Genomic DNA, 23,209 nt, shown 5'->3' on the forward strand with positions numbered 1-23,209 from the left:
AAGTTACCTTCCAGCTCCACATACAAGACTCTGTGTGTCTATGAGGGAAATTCTTAGTATTTCTAGAGCGATGATGCATCTGTGTCTCTAGAGTAACATCTAGATAACTCTTTTTTTTTTTAGAAGATTTATTCATTTATTATATATAAGTACACTATAGCTGTCTTCAGACACACCAGAAGAGGGGATCAGATCTCTTTACAGATGGTTGTGAGCCACCATGTGGTTGCTGGGAATTGAACTCAGGACCTCTGGAAGAGCAGTCAGTGCTCTTAACCGCTGAGCCATCTCTCCAGCCCCGATAACTAACTCTTAATAGCAGGGGTTTCAACAACCTGTCACGAGCAGGTCACAGTCGTTAGCTCACTTCGAGTTCACAATGGTCTTGTAAAGCAAGTGCTAGCCTACTGCCTGATAAGGAAACAGGCTCAAACAGGTTCAGAAATGTGCACACCGTCACAATAAAGGAAATATCCAGAATCCAAGCTGAAGAGTGATTTTGTCCATCTAACACAGGAGATGACTGCTGTATCTCATGACTGCCAAGATTGAGTCTACAGTCCGTGAGAACACGTCAAAAGAATTAACCCTTACTTCCAGTCGCTCACATGTAAGTGCGTGCCCCATCTCACGCACCTCACTGCCAGACCCTACAACTAGGGGTCTCATCAGCTAAGACCACCAGCCACCAAGGCGATTAAGACAGAGATGTGTTTGTTTGGTGAGTAAGTAGAAAAGAGGTCCAGTCATCTTTCCTAACTCTGCTAGTTCTAACAAGCCACCCACCCACCCTGCAAGCTGGAGGGCAATCTGTTAAAATTAGACTGAGTGGTAACACTTGAAATAAAAACCCCCGCTCTGACAATTTAGACCTTTCTAAAATAAGCATAAAGCCAAACAAAAACAAAACCCTCCCACACAACCACTCCTGTTTATCTCCTTACCAAACATGGCCTCCTCAGTGCCCGGCAACACAGGGTGGGATAACATGCTGCCGTCTTTAACAGCAGACAAGGTACTCAAGCACTTGCCATATAGACTGTGGAGTTTGGACACAGAAAAGGTGCCAAACTGACTCTGGCAAAAGGAGAGATAGCGCTGCCACAGGCTTGTGTTGTTGGGGTGCAGGAAGAGGAGCTTCTGCCACTCCTTGGTCAGCGCACTAGGCTCCCAGAATTCTGAGCACAGCTGCAACTTGGCGAGCTTCAGCTCCACGCTGCTTGGGTTGCTCTCGATGGCCCGCTCCAGTACAGCCAGCTTCTTCTCCAGGAGGAGCTTCAGGGACTTCCTGTGCTTCTCCTGCTCTCCTTCCCCAAGAGCATAGATGCCAGGACTCCTCATGACTTCATCCTTAACAACAAGAACAACAGTTTACTAACATAACTACACACACACACACACACACACTCCTCAGTGAGACAGTGCTCCGCCTGCATGACTCTCACTGGGTTTCTAGCTTTCAAAATAAGCTGCTAGTAAGACTTTGTTGATAAACCACTTACTTATGACAACTCTGTTTAATAAACACACAAGACAGTTCCTCTGGTGCCTGCAACAGTATATTCTGTCTTTACTTCTCCAGACAGAACTGTCTGTCCTTGTCATTCTGGGTTTTTAAGACTTACTTATGGGCTGGAGAGATGCCTCAGTGGTTAAAAGCACTGACTGCTCCTCCAGAGGTCCTGAGTTTGATTCCCAGCAACCACATGGTGGCTCACAACCATCTGTAATGGGATCTGATGCCCTCTTCTGGTGTGTCTGAAGACAGCTACAGTTTACTCGTATACATAAAATAAATAAATCTGTTTTAAAAAAGACTCATTACTATTTATTTGGTTACATGTATTCCTATACTGTGTGAAAGTACAAGTGCCTGTATATATTTGTGTGTATATATATGTATATATGTATGTATGTATATATGTGTGTCCCAAAAGAGGGCATCAGGTGTCCTCCTCTATCACGCTTCTGCCTTATTCCTGAGGCAGGATCTCTCCAGCAATCCTCTTTTGAGTGCAGACACCCACCCATACCCACACACACCTTAGAGATAAGAGTCACAGATATATAGTCTCTTGTGACATTGGAACTTGGATCTGAATTCTGGTCCTCCTGAGTATGCAGCAAGGGCTCTTAACCACTGAGAATCTCTTTGGCCTGTGTCATTCAACATGGACTTATGCATCGATAACTAGCACACAGCGTGTTGAACAGGGTAAAACCAATGTCACAATAAAACAGCCATAACCCACTTACTCCTCAGAATGCAGAGATTGAAAACGACAAAGCTGTGCGTGCTGAGGCAGGAGCATTACTCCTCTGAGCAGCCCTGTCCTTTCTCAGCTCTGTGTCCTCCGCCTGTGTACTCTGCACTTCAGGGCTGTCTTGTCTTCACTATCAGTGAGTCTCCTCCCTCACTGCATTCCTGAGCTGAGATCCCAATCCCTGATAGATGTTTGTCTAATCTGTGAGGCCCTGAGTCCCTCATCACCCACCCTACCCCTCATCACCCAACCCTCCAACCACACCCTCACAATCCAACCCCTACTAAAAAAGAACCATTCTATTCAAGTTTCACTCCATTCCCAGATAACACCCAGCATTCCTACGAAGTGCTGCATTTTTCCTTGGATGGTTGGGCTTCCTCACTGGACTCTGAGCAAGCTCAGGTCAAAGGCTACAACGAACACGAAGTCAGGCCCAGGCTACAGGACAGGACCAAGTGTAGTGGTGCATACCTATGATCCCAACTACACTGAAGGCAGAGGCAGGAGGACGGCAAGTTGAAGGCCAGTCTGAGTAACTTAGATCTTGGCTCAAAATAAAGCTTGGGAGGTGGGGGTCAGTAGTAAATGCTTGTATATGCAAGATCCTGGGTTCAATTCCCAGTACCAACGAATGGATGAATACATGGATGGATGGTGGGATGGGTGGATGGACAGACAGAAAAGTGCTATAGAATAAATGGGTCATCTCCAAATCAGAAACGTCATTTCAAAGTATGAGGACTAGGACAGTTACCTGGAAAGCCACGAATGCCATCCATAGCTGCGTGTCCCGAGGGTTTTCCCGAACTCTCCTGTTAAACTCTTCCACTCTGGCCTTAAGAGCAGCACTGTCCCTCTCCTGCTGTGAGTCTGGCTGCTTTAACTCTGGCTCTGCTGGACCCTGCCCTTGTAACCACTGTGTGGTAGACTGATCATAAATGCCCAGAGGATTCAGCCATGTTGTAACAGGAGTAGCCACATCGGCAGAGTCCTTCACTGGGATGAATGGGGCTGGCTCAGAGGAGGAGGGCTCAGGGTTACTGCACACGGCAATCCCCTCAGTTCGTAACAATGCCACATTCTTCTTGGTAAAATAGCGCTCCAGGTGTCTGTGTGAGTGCTTCTTTGCTGCAGAAGCCCCTTCCCAAGATATACACTGCTTCTTAGGGTTGATACCCAGGCAGGAGTCTCCCTTCCTCTTGTACCTAGTTAGAAAAAGAAATCCAGACGAGATATTCCTTCCCCACATACAACTGAGCATCCTGAGGCCTATCTCTTCCACATCCACTTCATATGTAAGAATCTAAACACAGACAGACCCTGTGACCTGGCAACTCTATCCCAAGGTATTTACCCAAGAGAAAATAAACCACTTGTCTACACAAAGCCTTGTGCTCAAAGATTCTCAGCAGCCAAAGACTGGAAAGAATCCAGGTGGCCATCAACAGGAGAGTGCGTAACAAACATCGGTAAAGCCACAAAATGGACTAAGTTTCAGAAACGCCTCACTGAGGGAAAAGGCCAGGCTTGCTGTAGTCCCACTTACAGCATTCCAGGCAGAGGAGACAGACAGAGGATGAGAATGACCAGAGCAACAAATGCCATGGGACCTGAAGGACTGTGGAGAACCGTATGGGTGTCACGGGGCCACGGTTACACAGGTGTTCATCAATGTACAAGATTAACTGATGTAAATTTTAAACCAAAGGAACCCATAAAACTAACGAAGTCTAGTGACTGATATGAGTATTCAGGAGGCAGTATATCAGCCGTGGGTCACTTTGAAATGTTTTAAACCCCTGAGGGGTTCATGGACAGGTGGGTAAGGACGCAAGCATGAGGGGTGTCAGAGGTAAAATGCTGGCGAGGTACATAAGTATCATAATCCTCTCGTTCTTACGTTTAGAGTGACCTCCTTAGAACAGTGAGTGTGAAGCCAGCCTGGGTTAGACGGAGCTCAAAACAGACGCCAAACAATCAAAAAAGAAAACTGACTTCCAAGGTCTCAGAGCTGAATCATACCGTTAATACCTTTGATCTTCAAGACCTGGGAAGTGAGAGCAGGGGTCGTACCGTTGTCCTTTATGTACAAGTTCCCTACAAGTCCTGACTGCCCACAGGGAGTCAATAAACGCTCAAATTTTGTTTCACTGCTGCTGCTGCTGCTGCTGCTTTGAGACAGGTCACTCCCCAAGTTCCCTGGGCTCCCCTCAGGCTGGCAATCATGCCTCTACCTCACAAGCAGCAAGAATTAAAGCAGTGCACCACCCCACACACTTTTTTCAAATATTTTTGATAGATTACAGAGAAGAGTTCTAATTCATTACTGAGGCAAATGTCACCCCCGACTTTTATGACTCTCTCTGCTGGTGTCTGCTAGAAATAATGTGACAAAGGCATTAGCACCAAATGTCATTTGTTAAGTGGCATATGTATGGGGCTGAATAAATAAAAATGCTCTTGCCACTTTTCAAATGGCATGTAGATCAGAAAACACAGTTCCTGGACACCCTATGGTAGCTAATTACTATATGGTATTTTTAGATTCATTCCCGAACAAACATCTATTGAACACCCACTCGGCCAGGCACTATGCTATGCACCCGTGAGAAAATGAACCCCAACTGACCTTCCAACTAAAGGGTCCATTTTAGAATACAGAAGAACCTTGTGCCATTACAACTCCACAATGGACAAAATGCAACAGAATCCACAAGAGAAAGACAGACAGACAGTGCTGAGGGAGTTCAAAGGAGATGTTACTTCTAATAGAATAGAAGAGGGGGAAGAAAAAGAGGAGGAAGGTGGGAAAGAAAGAAAGAGAGAGAGAGAGAGAGAGAGAGAAAGAAAGAAAGAAAGAAAGAAAGAAAGAAAGAAAGAAAGAAAGAAAGAAAGAAAACCAAACCAAACCAGGGACTACAATGGCTACCTTGCTATATCCCCACGATACAGAGATTTATACTCCCAGTTGGCAGGATCTGGTTTCTTATCTGTCCTGAAGACGTCTGTCAGAGTGTAAATATCTTCCAGCCAAATGGAGCTATGTCCAGTAGCAGGAGCAGCAGGAACAGCATTACTTCCTTGACTATCAGACAAAGAAAAAGGGAAAGGAACTTTAAAACTTCTTCAGGAACATTTGGCATCCTCGGAAATATGTAAGCTCTATCTATCAAACCCCCATGGCATCAAACACACCCAGGTACACAGAACCACACAAACAATGAAGGGAAGAGGCTTTCACTGTGGGGAGGGTTTGAAAATGAAGCAAAGCCTGCAACCCCGAAATAACACTTTACGAAGATCAGAACGCATCCTAGTGAGTGCCCTGAAGGATGCAGTCGTCCCTTTAGGGTATTTCTTCTCAGTAGACTGGCAGCACGGCCTACGCAGCCCTGGCTACTCACGAGGCTAAGGCAGGAAGAGCATAAGCTCAGGACAACTTAGTAAAAAGCTATTTTAAAACAAAAAATACAAAAGAAGAAGGAGATCCAGCTTAGTGGCCCAATGAAATAAACCCTGAGAAATAAACAAGCAAGCATATAAAACTCTTCAAATGCCTATAGCTATTGTCTTAGTTACTGTATTAGTGTAATGAGTCACCATGACCAAGGCAACTTATGGAAGGAAGTGCTTAATGGAGGCTTGCAGTTCCAGAGTTAGAGTCCATGGCTGTCACAGCAGGGAGCATGGCACTGGGGCAGTAACTGAGACATTACATCTTGAGACCCACCATGAGGCAGAGAAAGAGTTATCTGGGCCTGGCATGGCTTCTGAGACTTAAAGCACACCCCAGAGTGGCACACTCTTCCCATACAGCCACGCCTTCTGATCCTTCCCAACCAGTTCCACCAGCTGAGGACCAAGCATTCAAATATGAGCCTGTGGAGGCCATTCTCACTCAAACCACCACAGCTACAACTGCAAACAACTTTCCAAAACAAGGTTGTTTAGAAAAATCGTTCCTGCTTTAAGACACTCTAGAGTACTAGGCAAAGGATGAGACCACACCCACATGGCCCAAGGCGACAAGCCTTTCCATTAAAGTGCACTGCCCTTTCTTCAAGTGACTTATTTTAAAGTCTTGGAAGGTTTTATTACAAGTGAGTACTTTAAAAAAGAAAGGCCGTAACTCTGAGTTGCTGCATCCAGTGTCACTCTGGCATGGTCTCAGAGTCTTCTTCACCTGGGCTATATGGACACCTAGGCCTCCTACAGAAAGGGCAGAACGGTGAGAACTTCCAGTAAGACCCTGACTTGTCTCTGAGAAGCCATCTATAGACTGGCAGAGGTTCAGCCCAGACACAAATGTCTGGAACCACCTCCATGGAGTAAAGAGAGGAAAGGAAGGTTTTCTGGCCTCTAACGTCCTTTTGCTTTCCTCTGAAAGAATGAGTTACAAAGCTACAGAATTTATTTTGTAGCTCTGCCCAGATACAGTTAAAGATTTTGGACACCTCTAGACCCCTTATGGCAGGGAATATAAGAGAATGGCATTTCGGGGACACAAAATAGCTACTTGATAAATAATTGCTGGCTGGCAAGCCTTGGGTGGAAACATACTGAAGAAGACTCTGGCAAGCCTTGGGTGGAAAGGTACTGAAGAAGACTAAGCCTGCAGGACAGCTGCCGATTTCTCTACCAACCCCTATGGAGCAAGGAAAGAAGAGCGAGCTTGCGGGAAATGAGTGAACGCGTCCACAAAGGAAGGAGCCTCAACCCCAGGGAGCAGATGGCAGCCACAGAGCAGCCATAGAGCGCCTCTAGGGAGGACATAGGCACTCACCTCTCCCTGGTGACAACTGAACTCTGAAAGTGCTGCTTCCACCTGGGCAGCTGAAGAGCTCACCCCAGGAGACAAAGGTCAATTAGCAGGTGTCACCTCTAGGGATCTGTCCCTCAATGCCCTGAAGTGGAGTCCCTCCATGAACCCACTTTCCTGACATCACAGAAAGACTTTACAACTCACTAATATCTGAGTCCCCGCTGTGTGGAGATGAGCGCTTCTTCCAGCTCAGCTTTCCTAAAACTACACTACAGAAGTCACCAAGAAAGCCGACGAGAAACATTAGAACAATCCATTTCATCTCAAAAACATTATTCAATAAAATAACCTAAAAAAGTCTGTCTGGGAAATGGGTAGATACCGCACAGTGAGTGAAATGCTTGCTTGGAAAGCGTGAAGCCCAACCTGGGATCCCACATAAGAGGGGCAGGTGCGGGGTTGGGGATTTAGCTCAGTGGTAGAGCGCTTGCCTAGCAAGCGCAAGGCCCTGGGTTCGGTCCCCAGCTCCGAAAAAAAAGAAAAAAAATAAAAGATGGGGAAGGTGCACACTCCTCTAACTCCACTGCTGGGAGGCAGAAACCAAAGGAGCCCTGGAACTCACTGGCCCAACAGCCGACCTAATCAGTGAGCTCCAGGTCCTGTAAGAGACTGATTGATCTCTAGGGATAAGGTGGACCACCACAGAGAAGACCCAGCACTGACCTCTGGCCTTCACAAACAGCAACAACAGAGACGTTAGCTGGATCTGAAGTTGGAGGCGGTGGGTGGGCCTGAAGTCAGAGGCAAGAGTTCAAGCAAGCCTGGGCTACAGAAGCCCAAGTCTAGAAAGGTACAATGACAAGAGTGCTGTAAACTGAGATGAACAACCTTCCAAGCAAGTGCTCTCCCCAGCTGCGTGCTTCTAGGAAACCCTTTAACTCATTTTCTACCAGCTCTAGGAAAGGGGAGAGAAATAAAGTTTCCAAAGCTACAAGACAGTAGCTTGCTTTAAAGGCATTAGAGACTGAAGATTGTTAAAAAGTAACAGGGACTGGAGAGAAGGCTCAGGGGCTCAGAGCACTGGCTGTTCTTGCAGAGGACCTGGGTTTGGTTCCCAGCACCCACATGGCAGCTCACACGTCTGTAACTCCAGTTCCAGGGGATCTATCCGATGACCTCTTCTGGCCTCCACAGTCACCAGACATGCATGTCGTGCACATACACAAATGCAGGCAATATACTGATATACACAAAAGTAAAATAAGGGCTGGAGAGATGGTTCAGTGGTTAAGAGCACTGACTGCTCTTCCAGAGGTCCTGAGTTCAATTCCCAGCTACCACATGGTGGCTCACGGCCATCTGTAATGAGATCCAGTGCCCTCTTCTGGTGTGTGTGAAATGTACTCTTATACATAAAATAAATGAATAAATCTTTTAAAAAAAAGTAAATAAAACTTTAAAAGCAAGTATGATGAGTACTATTAAAACAAACAAATCAGCCAACAAAAAGGTGGATGGTACCTGAAGAACAACACCTAAGACAGATCTCTGTCCTGCAGACACACAGACACACACACACATACACACACACACACACACACATAGTGAAAATGCCTGGCACCAGGCCCTACATCAAGGGATGAGGGCCAAAAATACAATAGTCAGTCAACAAGGCAGCCAAGATTCCTGTCCTAAACGTGGCCCGTTCTGAACGTTTTTGCTAGATGCTTCCTACAGCAAGCATGGGTGGCAGCAATGGCCCCTAAGCTATGAACTGTTGAACAAATCAGTTCTCCTGAGCCCTTGTCACTGACACTACCTGGATCCCAGAAGACTGCAGTGTTGGCCTCTGATGGAAACAGGGCCAGGTTCCAGGTCCTCAACTACAGAGTGCTCTCTGACATCAGCAGGGCTCCAAAGCACATAACAAAAGTACACAGTCCCCAGGGAGACACAAAAATCTCAATGGCGCTACGTTCTTGTATGCCATAAAGGAAAAAAAATGTAATTTCTCTCTTGTAAAACACACAAGCAAAAGAAAAAGAAAAAACTTAAATGAATAATTCAGGTAGTGTAATGGCTAATATTGACAATAAAAATCAACAAGACCTAGAATCACCTAGAGACAAGCTTCCTGACACGAGCCTCTAGGCCAGCAGTTCTCACCCTGTAGGTCAAGACCCCTTTGGTATACATATCAGGTATCCTGCATATCAGATACAGTTATGAAGCAGCGACAACATAATGTTCTAGTTGGGGTCACCAAAACATGAGGAACGGTATTAAAGGGTGGCAGCTCAGGGGAGCCTGAGAACCACTGCTGGGATGTACCTGTGGGCCTTTTCTTGACCAGGTCACCTGAGGTGGGAAGAATCTCTACAACTGAACTACGCTATTTCGTGGGCTGAGCCCTGGACTGAGAAAAGCAAGCAAAGGAGCTAAGTGGCAGCCGCAGCAGCGGGGACAGCGGGGGCGGCAGGGGCAGCGGGGGCAGCGGGGGCAGCGGGGACAGCGGGGGCAGCGGGGGCAGCGGGGACAGCGGGGGCAGCAGGGACAGCGGGGACAGCGGTGGCGGCAGGGACAGCGGGGACAGCGGGGTGGCAGGCATTCCCGTGGTTCTGATACACGGGGATCCACCGCCTCACCCCTGCTCCAGGGACCTCCCTGCCACCACAGGCTATATATCCAGAACTGTGAGCTGGTACAAGCTGTTCCTCCCTACACTGCTCTGGTCAGGGTACTTTATCACTGCAGGAGCTTCTCCTCAGCCGCTGCACCAGCTGACGTCCATTTCTACAGAGCAGGACCTTCACCCTCACTGTTCCACGTAAGGCTTGGGCTCTCTGGCACAGCGGGGTATGGGGATAACTAAAGGCCCCACGGAAGGGAGAGCCATGGTCATCGGCACAGTGCTTCAAAAGAAATGTGAAGAAAGAAAGGGGAAAGGACAAACCTGTTATTTAAAAGCGGTGTTAACTGTAACCAAAAAGAAAGTGGGATATGTGTGTCCAGAGGAATGACTGAACACACCAGGGCGAGGGAGAGAACTTCAGCTCCTCTCTAAGTGTGGAATCTGCTGCTCCACGGTGCATGGCCCACAGACCAATACACCAATACCAATTCTCCCAGAATCGGGCCAGGTGTGGTGGCGCTCACCATTAGTTCTACCACATGAGAGGTGGAGACAGAGATCAGGAGTTCAAGGCTGCTCTCTGCTGCACAGCAGTCCTCTCTTGACCAACTGACTAAATGAAGACCCAAATGTCTGACAGGAACACTCACGAAAGAACCACCACATGTAAAACACCACTGGACCTACAAGCATCGACCCACCGGGCTTTCTCAGACTCTTGGCTATCCCTGATACTTCGGGAAGCCCTGTCCTTCCCAGCCTCTGTGTCTGACCCGGACCCACTGCTGCTCGACTGCTCGTGTCTCCTCTTGGTTTTCTTGTGGTGCTGGTGTTTCCTTTTCTTCTTTTTCTCTTTCTTCTTTTTCTTGCTTATCTGTGTGAGCTTCTCATTAGTGTCACTCTCATCTGAGAGCTCTGACTTCAACGGACTCCTGTTGGAAAAATCAACACTATTTTCAGAAGAGAAACGAGAAATATCACACATAGACAAGTAATGAGCAAGCAGCATGAATGCCGGCACCTGCTCACTCGTAGCCGGTGCGCTGCACGGTACCCTCCTGGGTTAAACTCACCTTAGACTTTAGGATTGAACCAAAGTCAAGACAGGTGAGGCATCGATCCTAGCACTCTCTAAGCCAGTGCTTCTCGACCTTCCTAACGCTTGACCCTTTACTGCAGTCCACATGTTGTGGTGACCCCCAACCACAACGTCATTTTTGTTACTACTCCATGACTGTAATTTTTCCTACTGTTACAAATCATGGCATACATATCTGTGTTGTCCAATGGTCTTAGGCAACCTGTGAGAGGGTCATTTTACCACCTCCCCCAAGGGGATGTGACCCACAGGTTGAGAACTGCTGCTCGAAACCCTTTCCTCCCTGTGCACACAGCTGTACTGGAAGCAGTCTACCGGCCAGTTGGGCATCAATCTGTTGGGCAGCATTACTAGATGAGCGTTATTATCCCGGTGTACATCCTAAGGGAAGAAAGGCTTCGCTGTGGTCATGGTCCTTCTTTATAAAGGTGACAACAGCTCTTCTTCCTCAGAGAAGAGGAACCAATTATGAGCTCCCTTCTGGTTGCCAGCCTCCGTTTCCAGAGGCTTCCTGTGTGTGTGGAATCAGAGGCTCTCACTGTGTTAATGAGGCCAGCTAGTCTATATTTGTGAACGTACACTTCTCAGTTCAATGGTCTACAAAACCTTCTCTCCCAGCCACGGAAGATGTGTGTCACCCGACTCCCCAATGAGCTTAGAAGATTTTATCCTCTGTTATCTTATATCAGCTATTTTTATCCTTGTTGAAAATGAAACTAAAGAAATACCCAAATTAACAATATTCTAAAGGTCACTAATGAGGTCAACGAAGTTACCAGAGAGCCACAATGATGCAATTCCCCTCGTGGCCTAATTATAAGCATTAACTGTGCCATGTACTTTTGCCACTGCTATACCAAGGGGGAATGGCAGACTCCATAGGAGTTAAGTGAGAGAAGACGGTCACAGATGGCCTGGTCACTGTGGGCAAAAGGACAAACTCTGCTTGGCCCTTTCATCTCGGGGTTTTTAGGGAACAACACTGAAGCTAAGCTATGAACAGAACCCAAGGCTAAATCCACCTGTTAAGCAAGTACCTTGTCAGTGGTGACGCTTCAGAAGCAAGGGCCGGGACCTCTTCAGTTTGTCGGCTCAGAGACGTGAGATTTCCAACACGAAAGCTTGGGTTGCTCAGCCAGTCTAACTCTGCACATGCAAGAGAGGAAAACGGAAAGACGACATGTACTAGTGCAGTACCACAGATGACATGTACTAGTGTAGCACCACAGATGACATGTACTAGTGTAGTACCACAGATGACATGTACTAGTGCAGTACCACAGATGACATGTACTAGTGCAGCACCACAGATGACATGTACTAGTGCAGTACCACAGATGACATGTACTAGTGCAGTACCACAGATGACATGTACTAGTGCAGTACCACAGGTGACATGTACTAGTGTAGCACCACAGATGACATGTACTAGTGCAGTACCACAGATGACATGTACTAGTGTAGTACCACAGATGACATGTACTAGTGCAGCACCACAGATGACATGTACTAGTGCAGTACCACAGATGACATGTACTAGTGCAGTACCACAGATGACATGTACTAGTGTAGTGCCACAGATGACATGTACTAGTGCAGTACCACAGGTGACATGTACTAGTGTAGCGCCACAGGTGACATGTACTAGTGTAGCACCACAGATGACATGTACTAGTGCAGTACCACAGATGACATGTACTAGTGCAGCACCACAGATGACATGTACTAGTGTAGCACCACAGGTGACATGTACTAGTGTAGTACCACAGATGACATGTACTAGTGCAGTACCACAGGTGACATGTACTAGTGTACACCACAGATGACATGTACTAGTGCAGTACCACAGGTGACATGTACTAGTAGTGTAGCACCACAGATGACATGTACTAGTGCAGCACCACAGATGACATGTACTAGTGTAGTACCACAGGTGACATGTACTAGTGCAGTACCACAGGTGACATGTACTAGTGCAGTACCACAGATGACATGTACTAGTGTAGTACCACAGGTGACATGTACTAGTGCAGTACCACAGGTGACATGTACTAGTGTAGCACCACAGATGACATGTACTAGTGTAGTGCCACAGGTGACATGTACTAGTGCAGTACCACAGGTGACATGTACTAGTGTAGTACCACAGGTGACATGTACTAGTGTAGTACCACAGGTGACATGTACTAGTGTACACCACAGGTGACATGTACTAGTGCAGTACCACAGGTGACATGTACTAGTGCAGTACCACAGATGACATGTACTAGTGTACACCACAGGTGACATGTACTAGTGCAGTACCACAGGTGACATGTACTAGTGTACACCACAGATGACATGTACTAGTGTACACCACAGGTGACATGTACTAGTGCAGTACCACAGATGACATGTACTAGTGTACACCACAGGTGACATGTACTAGTGTAGTACCACAGGTGACATGTACTAGTGTACACCACAGGTGACATGTACTAGTGCAGTACCACAGGTGACATGTACTAGTGCAGTACCACAGGTGACATGTACTAGTGTACACCACAGGTGACATGTACTAGTGCAGTACCACAGATGACATGTACTAGTGCAGTACCACAGGTGACATGTACTAGTGTAGTACCACAGGTGACATGTACTAGTGTACACCACAGGTGACATGTACTAGTGTACACCACAGATGACATGTACTAGTGCAGTACCACAGGTGACATGTACTAGTGTACACCACAGATGACATGTACTAGTGTACACCACAGGTGACATGTACTAGTGTACACCACAGGTGACATGTACTAGTGCAGTACCACAGATGACATGTACTAGTGCAGTACCACAGGTGACATGTACTAGTGTACACCACAGGTGACATGTACTAGTGTAGTACCACAGGTGACATGTACTAGTGCAGTACCACAGATGACATGTACTAGTGTAGTACCACAGATGACATGTACTAGTGTACACCACAGATGACATGTACTAGTGTACACCACAGATGACATGTACTAGTGCAGTACCACAGGTGACATGTACTAGTGTACACCACAGGTGACATGTACTAGTGTAGCACCACAGGTGACATGTACTAGTGTAGTGCCACAGGTGACATGTACTAGTGTAGTGCCACAGGTGACATGTACTAGTGCAGTACCACAGGTGACATGTACTAGTGCAGTACCACAGGTGACATGTACTAGTGCAGTACCACAGGTGACATGTACTAGTGTACACCACAGATGACATGTACTAGTGCAGTACCACAGGTGACATGTACTAGTGTACACCACAGGTGACATGTACTAGTGTAGTACCACAGGTGACATGTACTAGTGTACACCACAGGTGACATGTACTAGTGCAGTACCACAGGTGACATGTACTAGTGCAGTACCACAGATGACATGTACTAGTGTACACCACAGGTGACATGTACTAGTGCAGTACCACAGGTGACATGTACTAGTGTACACCACAGATGACATGTACTAGTGTACACCACAGGTGACATGTACTAGTGCAGTACCACAGATGACATGTACTAGTGTACACCACAGGTGACATGTACTAGTGTAGTACCACAGGTGACATGTACTAGTGTACACCACAGGTGACATGTACTAGTGCAGTACCACAGGTGACATGTACTAGTGCAGTACCACAGGTGACATGTACTAGTGTACACCACAGGTGACATGTACTAGTGCAGTACCACAGATGACATGTACTAGTGCAGTACCACAGGTGACATGTACTAGTGTAGTACCACAGGTGACATGTACTAGTGTACACCACAGGTGACATGTACTAGTGTACACCACAGATGACATGTACTAGTGCAGTACCACAGGTGACATGTACTAGTGTACACCACAGATGACATGTACTAGTGTACACCACAGGTGACATGTACTAGTGTACACCACAGGTGACATGTACTAGTGCAGTACCACAGATGACATGTACTAGTGCAGTACCACAGGTGACATGTACTAGTGTACACCACAGGTGACATGTACTAGTGTAGTACCACAGGTGACATGTACTAGTGCAGTACCACAGATGACATGTACTAGTGTAGTACCACAGATGACATGTACTAGTGTACACCACAGATGACATGTACTAGTGTACACCACAGATGACATGTACTAGTGCAGTACCACAGGTGACATGTACTAGTGTACACCACAGGTGACATGTACTAGTGTAGCACCACAGATGACATGTACTAGTGTAGTGCCACAGGTGACATGTACTAGTGCAGTACCACAGGTGACATGTACTAGTGTAGTACCACAGGTGACATGTACTAGTGCAGTACTACAGGTGACATGTACTAGTGCAGTACCACAGGTGACATGTACTAGTGTACACCACAGATGACATGTACTAGTGCAGTACCACAGGTGACATGTACTAGTGTACACCACAGGTGACATGTACTAGTGTAGTACCACAGGTGACATGTACTAGTGTACACCACAGGTGACATGTACTAGTGCAGTACCACAGGTGACATGTACTAGTGCAGTACCACAGATGACATGTACTAGTGTACACCACAGGTGACATGTACTAGTGCAGTACCACAGGTGACATGTACTAGTGTACACCACAGATGACATGTACTAGTGTACACCACAGGTGACATGTACTAGTGCAGTACCACAGATGACATGTACTAGTGTACACCACAGGTGACATGTACTAGTGTAGTACCACAGGTGACATGTACTAGTGTACACCACAGGTGACATGTACTAGTGCAGTACCACAGGTGACATGTACTAGTGCAGTACCACAGGTGACATGTACTAGTGTACACCACAGGTGACATGTACTAGTGCAGTACCACAGATGACATGTACTAGTGCAGTACCACAGGTGACATGTACTAGTGTAGTACCACAGGTGACATGTACTAGTGTACACCACAGGTGACATGTACTAGTGTACACCACAGGTGACATGTACTAGTATACACCACAGATGACATGTACTAGTATACACCACAGATGACATGTACTAGTGCAGCACCACAGATGACATGTACTAGTGCAGCACCACAGGTGACATGTACTAGTGCAGTACCACAGGTGACATGTACTAGTATACACCAAAGATGACATGTACTAGTGCAGTACCACAGGTGACATGTACTAGTGCAGTACCACAGATGACATGTACTAGTGCAGTACCACAGATGACATGTACTAGTGCAGTACCACAGGTGACATGTACTAGTGCAGTACCACAGATGACATGTACTAGTGCAGTACCACAGATGACATGTACTAGTGCAGTACCACAGGTGACATGTACTAGTGCAGTACCACAGGCCTTCTAGACCAGGAACCCACCCATCCTATCAGCCGGCATCTGCATCCACAGCCAGCATCAGCCAGTATCGGGCAGTCCGCAGAAACCAAGTGGAATCCATGACATTTTTATTTCACAGGGCATGGTGCCTTAGCACGTTCTAAAATATTTAAGGTTGAAATCCTCTTGCAATATCAGGCTGTGGCTTAAACAAAAGCCACATAATGAAAGTGGTCTAAAAGACAAGCTTTCATGCACGTCTGAACATCTCAGTGCATCCATCCGGTCTTAGAAACTCAGTTCTCTCTTTCTACCACGTGGGTCCGGGGAATTGCGCTCAAGTTGTCAGGTCAGGCAGCAAGTGTCTTCACCTGCTGCCCCACCTCACCAGCCCTCACGTTCCATCTAGAAACTCTTAAAAGTTAGAAAGCCAGTCATACAGTTGCATATGCCTGCAACCCCAGCAGCACACCGGAGACAGACAGGACCATGAGATCAAGTCCACCCTGAGCTACTTGGCCAGTTCTAGTCCAGCTTCACAAGCTGACAAGATGCTGTGTCCACATGCTTACCATCTGGAGGGACGTGTACCACTCAAGAAGCACCCCAAGCTCTACACTAGTGTAGTCAAGAGCAAAGTTTTTCTTACATCGGTATCCTTTGGAAATACAAATGAACTTTAATACTAAAAATGTATTGGTGATAGTGATTACTTCTGGATAGTGCAATTAAATTTTTAAAATCTTTAGCTTATCTATAATTTCTAGCTTCTGTTTTTAATGATTTATTTTTATTTTATGTGCATTGGTGTTTTGCCTGCACATGGTTCTGTATGAGGGTGTCAAATCCTCTGGAGCTGGAGTTAGAGACAGCTGTAAGTTGCCATGTGGGGGCTGGGAATTGATCCCAAGTCCCCTGGAAGAAAAACCAGCGCTCTTAACTGCTGGGCCATTTCTCCAGATCCCCCAACCTTTTAAATAATTTTATTACATTCTTTATTTAGTTGGGGGTGGGGGGGTCAGAGAAGAACTTTCGAGTGTGAGTTCTATCACATAGGGCCCAGAGATTGAACTCGGGTCACCACACTTGGTGACAAGCACTTTCACCAGCCTAGGCATCTCTCTGTCTCTCTAACGATTGATTATATCTACATTTCTTATGTTACAGCTCTATGGAGTCCTTCCCGAGTTTTTAAGTCTTAACTGTGAAAGGAAAGAAAAAAGCATGGGATGGCATTATGGAGGAGCCACAGAGAGATCCTGGTCCTTCACATGCTGAGAATGCAAAAGGCTTGGGACATGGAGGGAGGCAGCTGAGACTTCAAACTTATCAAACTGATGTATCATGAAATTCAACCCTGTAATTCAACAACAGCTTTGGGTATATTTAGGAGTGGCAGCCACCTCCATAACTGTACATTTTCATCTTCCTGTGAAGAACAGCCCTGACTTGTTCCTCAGCCATGCTCTGTCGCCTGCCTCCCTCCTCAGCCTTATATAATCACTCATCCACTTTCTGTCTCCATGGATTTGCCGGCTTGGTACTTTTCATATAAACAAACTCATAGGCAATACATTGTCTTCTAACTGGCTTTTTTCACTTTCTGGTTTGCAAGGTTCATTCAAGCTACATCCATATATCATTACATCATTCTTTTTTACTGCTAAATAACACAGCATTTGATGGATATAACATACTGTGTCTATTCATCAGCCAGCAGTCACTCGGTTATTTCCTTTCTGTGGCTACTATGACAATGCTTCTAAGAGCATTTATATATACAAGTTCTCCAGGGTGGATATTTAGACAACTGCTAGGTCATGTCGGAAACCACGCTGATATTCCTGGGAACTACCACGACTGTATGTTATTAAATAGTTGCATCATCTGAGTCCCACTAACAGCACGTGAGAATTCCATTTTTATGCATCTAACTAATGCTTCTGGTTGTTTTTCCAATTCTCATTCTAGCAGGTGGGATGTTATTTCGCTGTGCCTTTGTTTCAATTTCCCTGATGATGATAATAATGTCAACATCTTTTTATTAGATATGGCCATCCGTGGATGATCTCCAGAGAAATAGCTAATCAAATCCTGTACACATTTCTAAATATGGTCCTCTTATTATTGAGTTCCACAAGTTTGTTTTGTTCTGTTTTGTTTGTTTTTATACTCTGGAATCGAGTCCCCCACAGTAACTACATGTTAATAGAGAGACAGACAGCAAGTAAGCTCCCCAAAGACTCTGCCTAGTTCACTGCCATAGTCCCAGCAGCTAAGGCAATGCTCGGAATACAGCAGGCGTTCAGCAAATACTTACAGGAAGGAGAGGAATGATGATGGGAAGATTCCAAAGGAGAAAATAAATATTTAAAAACACAGGGAAAAAAGGAAGGAGAAAAATTAATGCAAGTGTCCACAGTAGGCCAACACCAGGACAAGCATGTATGGCGTACACATCTTTCAATCCTTTTAAACTAGTTCTAGGGAAGTACTAGACTCTACGGACATGGAAATTGTAAGGTCCTTCCAGTAAATGTTAAGCAATACAATCATACAATCTTTCTCCTCCTGTCTCCAAGTTCTTTCTGAGATTGGTTCCTTTCCCTTGGGCCTAATTCCTGGCAAGAGCTAAGTGAAAATAGTCCTTGTTGTTCACTGAGATCAGAATATTTCCATAGCAGATTCTATCATAAACAAAGGAAAAGTTCAGAGAGATGGAACAAACAGTGTACAGGGAGAGATGTTCTCCCAGCACCCCAGCGGATCATCACGCCACCAACCCTCTGTACACCGTGACGGCGGGTAAAGAAGTGAAGAAACACAAGGCTCTACTCAAGGCTGCTGGGGTACAGTGTGTGAAGGTGTGTCTCTGCGATACTGATCTGAATGCAATGTGTTATTTAACTGCTGGTTCTTACAGCAGTGAGTAGCAGAGAGCTATGTGCCGGCAGGACTCTGGCATTGCCACTTCTAGGGCCCATCACTGGGTTTTCTATTGTGTAAATATTCGATCTTTCTCACCTGCCTAAGGCAGTCTAGAATTGTCTCTGGTAGGCTTTAATGAGGAACTGATAACCAATAGCTGGGCAGGAGGTAGAAGGCGGATCTTCCAGGCAAAGAAAGGGAGCCTAGGAGAAGATGAGCAGTGGGAGAGAGCTGACCACATGGCCAGACGCAGTACCAGGATTAGTCCGGTTACAATAGCTGGAGATTGCCCCAGCAACGTACCTAAGATTTTAAATATTAAACAGCCTCTGTGTCATCATTTATATCGTAATAGTGGCTCACAACCATCTATGATGGAATCTGATGCCCTTTTCTGGTATGCAGGCAAGCATACAGGCAGAGCACTCATATAAAATTAATTAATTAAAAAAAAAAAAAACGGAAAATCTTGGATTATGAACTCAAATCACCAGAGACACTCACCTGACAGGCCAGTCTTGTGGTAGCACATTAACTGGACATACATGTTAGAAGTCACAATACTGGAAACATTTGAGAGATGCTTCCATACCTGTGATGGTTTGTATATACTCGGTCCTGGGAGTGGCCCTATTAGGAGGTGCGGCCCTCTTAGAGTGGGTGTGGTCTTGTTCGAGTGGGTGTGTCACTGTGGGTGGGGGCTTTAAGACCCTCATCCTAGCTGCCTAGAAGTCAGTATTCTGCTAGCTGCCTTCAGATGAAGATGTAGAACTCTCAGCTCCTCCTGCACCGTGCCTGCCTGGATGCTGCCATGTTCCCACCTTGATGATACTGGACTGAATCTCTGAACCTGTAAGCCAGCCCCAATTAAATGGGGGTTGCCTTGGTCATGGTGTCTGTTCACAGCACTAATACCCTAAGACAATACCTCATCCACAGATTTTACTTTTTTTAACCAAGGAACAGTGAAACAGAAATCTCTGAGTTCAACACAGGAAACACTAACAGCAGGGGTGCCCTGGCTGTAGGCTTTCGGCCTACAGAAGCTGAGGCGCAGGTACAAGGGCAAACATCTAAGCCTGGATGTACCTTTCTTCCTCCAGGGCTCTGCACCATACCATGGGGCTACTCTGTACTTCAACGAAAGTCTCCTGACAGGCACACAAATAAGGCTGTCGGGCAATTTACAAACTGTGACTTCATTATCTGCTTGTCCATCTTCCTACAAGGTTCTAAGCCAAGTCGTCCTGGTAAGGACAGGTTAATCATTATTAGTGTGGCAAGAGCATGTGACTTCAACCACAGATCAGGAGACAAAGGCAGAGCTCTGTGATTTTGAGGCCCATTTAAAAAAAAAAACAACAACAACAAACAAAAAAACCTAGCAAATAACAAAAAAAGAAAAAACAAACAGGGCTGGGGAAATGGCTCCATGGTCCAGAGCACCAGCTGCTCTCCCAGAGGATCCCAGTTTGACTCCCAGAACCCACATGGCAGCTCGCCATCACTTGTAACTCAGTTCCAAGGAATCTGACAGAGTCTCTTCTAGCCTCTGAGGACAGCAGCACACAAGTGGCACAGACATGCATGCAGACAAAACACCCACATCCACATACATAGACAGATACGTACATACACACACACAAACATACATACACACATACATATATGCATACACAAATACATACACGCATACACACACACACACACACACACACACACACACACACACACACACACACACACACGCTCTTCAAGTCAAACACACCAACTGGTCTGCAAGTCTTTCATCCTAGTTTCCAGCTCCTCCTGCTCATCTCTTACAAACTATTAGCAGCTCGAGGGTGGGAGCCATGACTACTCACTCCTACGCTTCTATTACAATGCCAAAGCGTAAAATAAACAACTCAATAAATATCTGTTGAAATGCACTGAGCATGTGACATCCATCTTCATCTTCACGGCCAAAGTCCACTTGAAGCATAAGGTGAAGCCATCATATAGTTGTTCTGTTCTTTACAGCAACTGTGTGCTCAGTCATTAGATCACCTGCTACACAGCCCAGCACAATTCCCAGTGTTGGGGAGACAGTGATGGGCAGGACAGCATCTGCTCATATGATGCTCATAATTGATCATATCCTTGCCTGACAGATGACACCTGGGCTGTGAGATGCAATTTTTAGTTACACAGAATACTGGACAGAGATATCTAATACTAAAAGACATTTTATTAATCGGATTGCTAAGTTCTTTTTTTGGTTTTTGTTTTAATTTGAAGTTATAAATGCTTGTGAGCTGCCGTGTGGGTACTAGGAGTTGAACCTGGGTCCTCTGGAAGAGCAGTCAGTGCTTTTAACTGATGAACCATCTCTCCACCTCCAGCCCCGTAAGTCCCTTTCGATGGCTACTTACAATTTCATAACTTACAGTGTCTGACAGAAATCAAGTGTGTATACTTACATCACTAAGCAGGGTGTAGTGTGTGTGTGTGTGTGTGTGTGTGTGTGTGTGTGTGTGTGTGTATTTACATCACTAAGCAGGGTGTAATGTGTGTGTGAGTGTGTGTGTGTGTGTGTGTGTGTGTGTATACCTACATCACTAAGCAGGGTGTAATATATACATACTTACATCACTAAGTGGGTATAATATACTATAGAAAGGAGAAGCAGAAAGGCAAGCATCTGGAGCTTAAGAGGGAAAACTGGCAAACCTTTTGTCCCTGGGGATCAGCACAGAAATCTCAGGTTAGAAACTGCTGAGAGCCTGGCACTATACCTCAAACAGACATACATATAAGAAAGGAAGAGAGGGAAATATCCTCCACAAAAACCACATCACCTGCTGCCTACCTACTGCTGGGACCCACAGCACCCACACGTACCTTCAGAGGAATCTAACAGAGGTAAGCTAGCATCCTGTCACCAAGGACTCAACTGACTTGCCTCTGTGATAAGTTTACTCTACTAACTCTCCATCTCTACTGAAAAGGCCTGTGTTCAGTTCCACCAAAGACAGAGGGGCAAACCAGCATGAATAAGCTTAAATTTAAAAACTGGGTAAGTAGGTATCTCATTCAAACTCAATATCCATTTCTGTAACTTGTCCTAATAATGTAGCACAACTTCTAGTCTGTTTAAGAAATGAGGAGCCAGGGGTTGGGGATTTAGCTCAGTGGTAGAGCACTTGCCTAGCAACCGCAAGGCCCTGGGTTCAGTCCCCAGCTCCGAAAAGAAGAAAAAAGAAAAAAAAGAAAAAAGAAAAAGAAATGAGGGGCCACTCTTCCAAGGGTAACCATTCGAACAGCATTTCTAGGGCCGGTGGTAAAAATAAGTTAGCAATCATATTAATGAAGACATTTGTTCTTTTGAGAATAAGCCATTCATTTTGATTAGGACCCCCATTTTCTGGTTGCTGGAAGCTCAAACTCACTTATACAAAAGCACCAGCAAACATAGGTAAGAATGGCATTTAAGGTGATGAGGTTTTCCTGGGAGTTTCTTACCCCATGAAGCATCCCAGGAACTGCAAAGATCTTTAAATCACAAGACCCCAACCCTGTAATAAAAAGTTTGTAATGCAAGTTCTAGAGTCAGAAGAACCTATGCTCTTTGAGTCTCTTTTGTCATTCAAGGTGATTATGTACTGGAGGCTAATCTGTAGGTCCTACAGTGAGACCCTGTCACAAGAATAAAAAAAAAAAAAATCACTGCAAAATCATCAGATGAAGGTGTGATGGTGTGGGTGGAGAGATGGGTCAGTGGTTAAGTGTACTGGTGCTGTGCTTCAAAGGACCAAGGTTTGATTTCCAGCATCTATACAGAGGCTCACAACCATCTTAACTCTAGTCCCAGATCTGATGCCCAACACCAACCCTCTTAATGTCACTGAAATCAAAGATTGGACCCCCCTGACATGATTTAATATCGTTTGTGCAGCACTTCAAACAAGCCACCTTCAACAACGACAAAAAGTATAGTTAGATCCTATCAGCTCTTTAGATCTACCATCAGGTTACAAGAAATAATGGGATGGAGAAAATAAAGGAGCAAGTGACATGAAGATTCGGTGGGTAACATCTCCAGGATGGATAACCAGTTTCCTCAACAAACAAATCACCTGAGAGCAGGAGAAACTGTTTCGTACTCAAACATACCTATGGATACATGCAGAAAATGCAATGTGTCTATGCATGCCTTT

At 45.7% G+C, this 23,209-nt stretch overlaps 1 protein-coding gene across 4 annotated transcripts in view; it reads right to left on the reverse strand.

Annotated features, from left to right (window-relative positions):
• The window catches only part of Nrde2 (NRDE-2, necessary for RNA interference, domain containing), a 40,569-nt gene that overhangs the window by 14,681 nt on the left and 2,679 nt on the right, over positions 1-23,209 (reverse strand). For all 4 annotated transcript variants that reach the window (XR_593161.4, XR_593163.4, XR_593162.4 and 1 more), the window contains exons 2-6: positions 11,798-11,906; positions 10,363-10,593; positions 5,197-5,352; positions 3,022-3,472; positions 945-1,350 (exon numbers count right to left, since the gene is read on the reverse strand). Coding sequence is in view for 1 of the 4 variants with exons in the window: in NM_001427742.1 (NP_001414671.1) it covers positions 945-1,350; positions 3,022-3,472; positions 5,197-5,352; positions 10,363-10,593; positions 11,798-11,906 (1,353 nt within the window). In the remaining 3 variants the exon portion in view is untranslated. The remainder of the gene's footprint in view (positions 1-944; positions 1,351-3,021; positions 3,473-5,196; positions 5,353-10,362; positions 10,594-11,797; positions 11,907-23,209) is intronic.

Source organism: Rattus norvegicus, chromosome 6 (genome assembly GCF_036323735.1).
Source record: "Rattus norvegicus strain BN/NHsdMcwi chromosome 6, GRCr8, whole genome shotgun sequence".
In the NCBI taxonomy this organism is placed as follows: domain Eukaryota; kingdom Metazoa; phylum Chordata; class Mammalia; order Rodentia; family Muridae; genus Rattus; species Rattus norvegicus.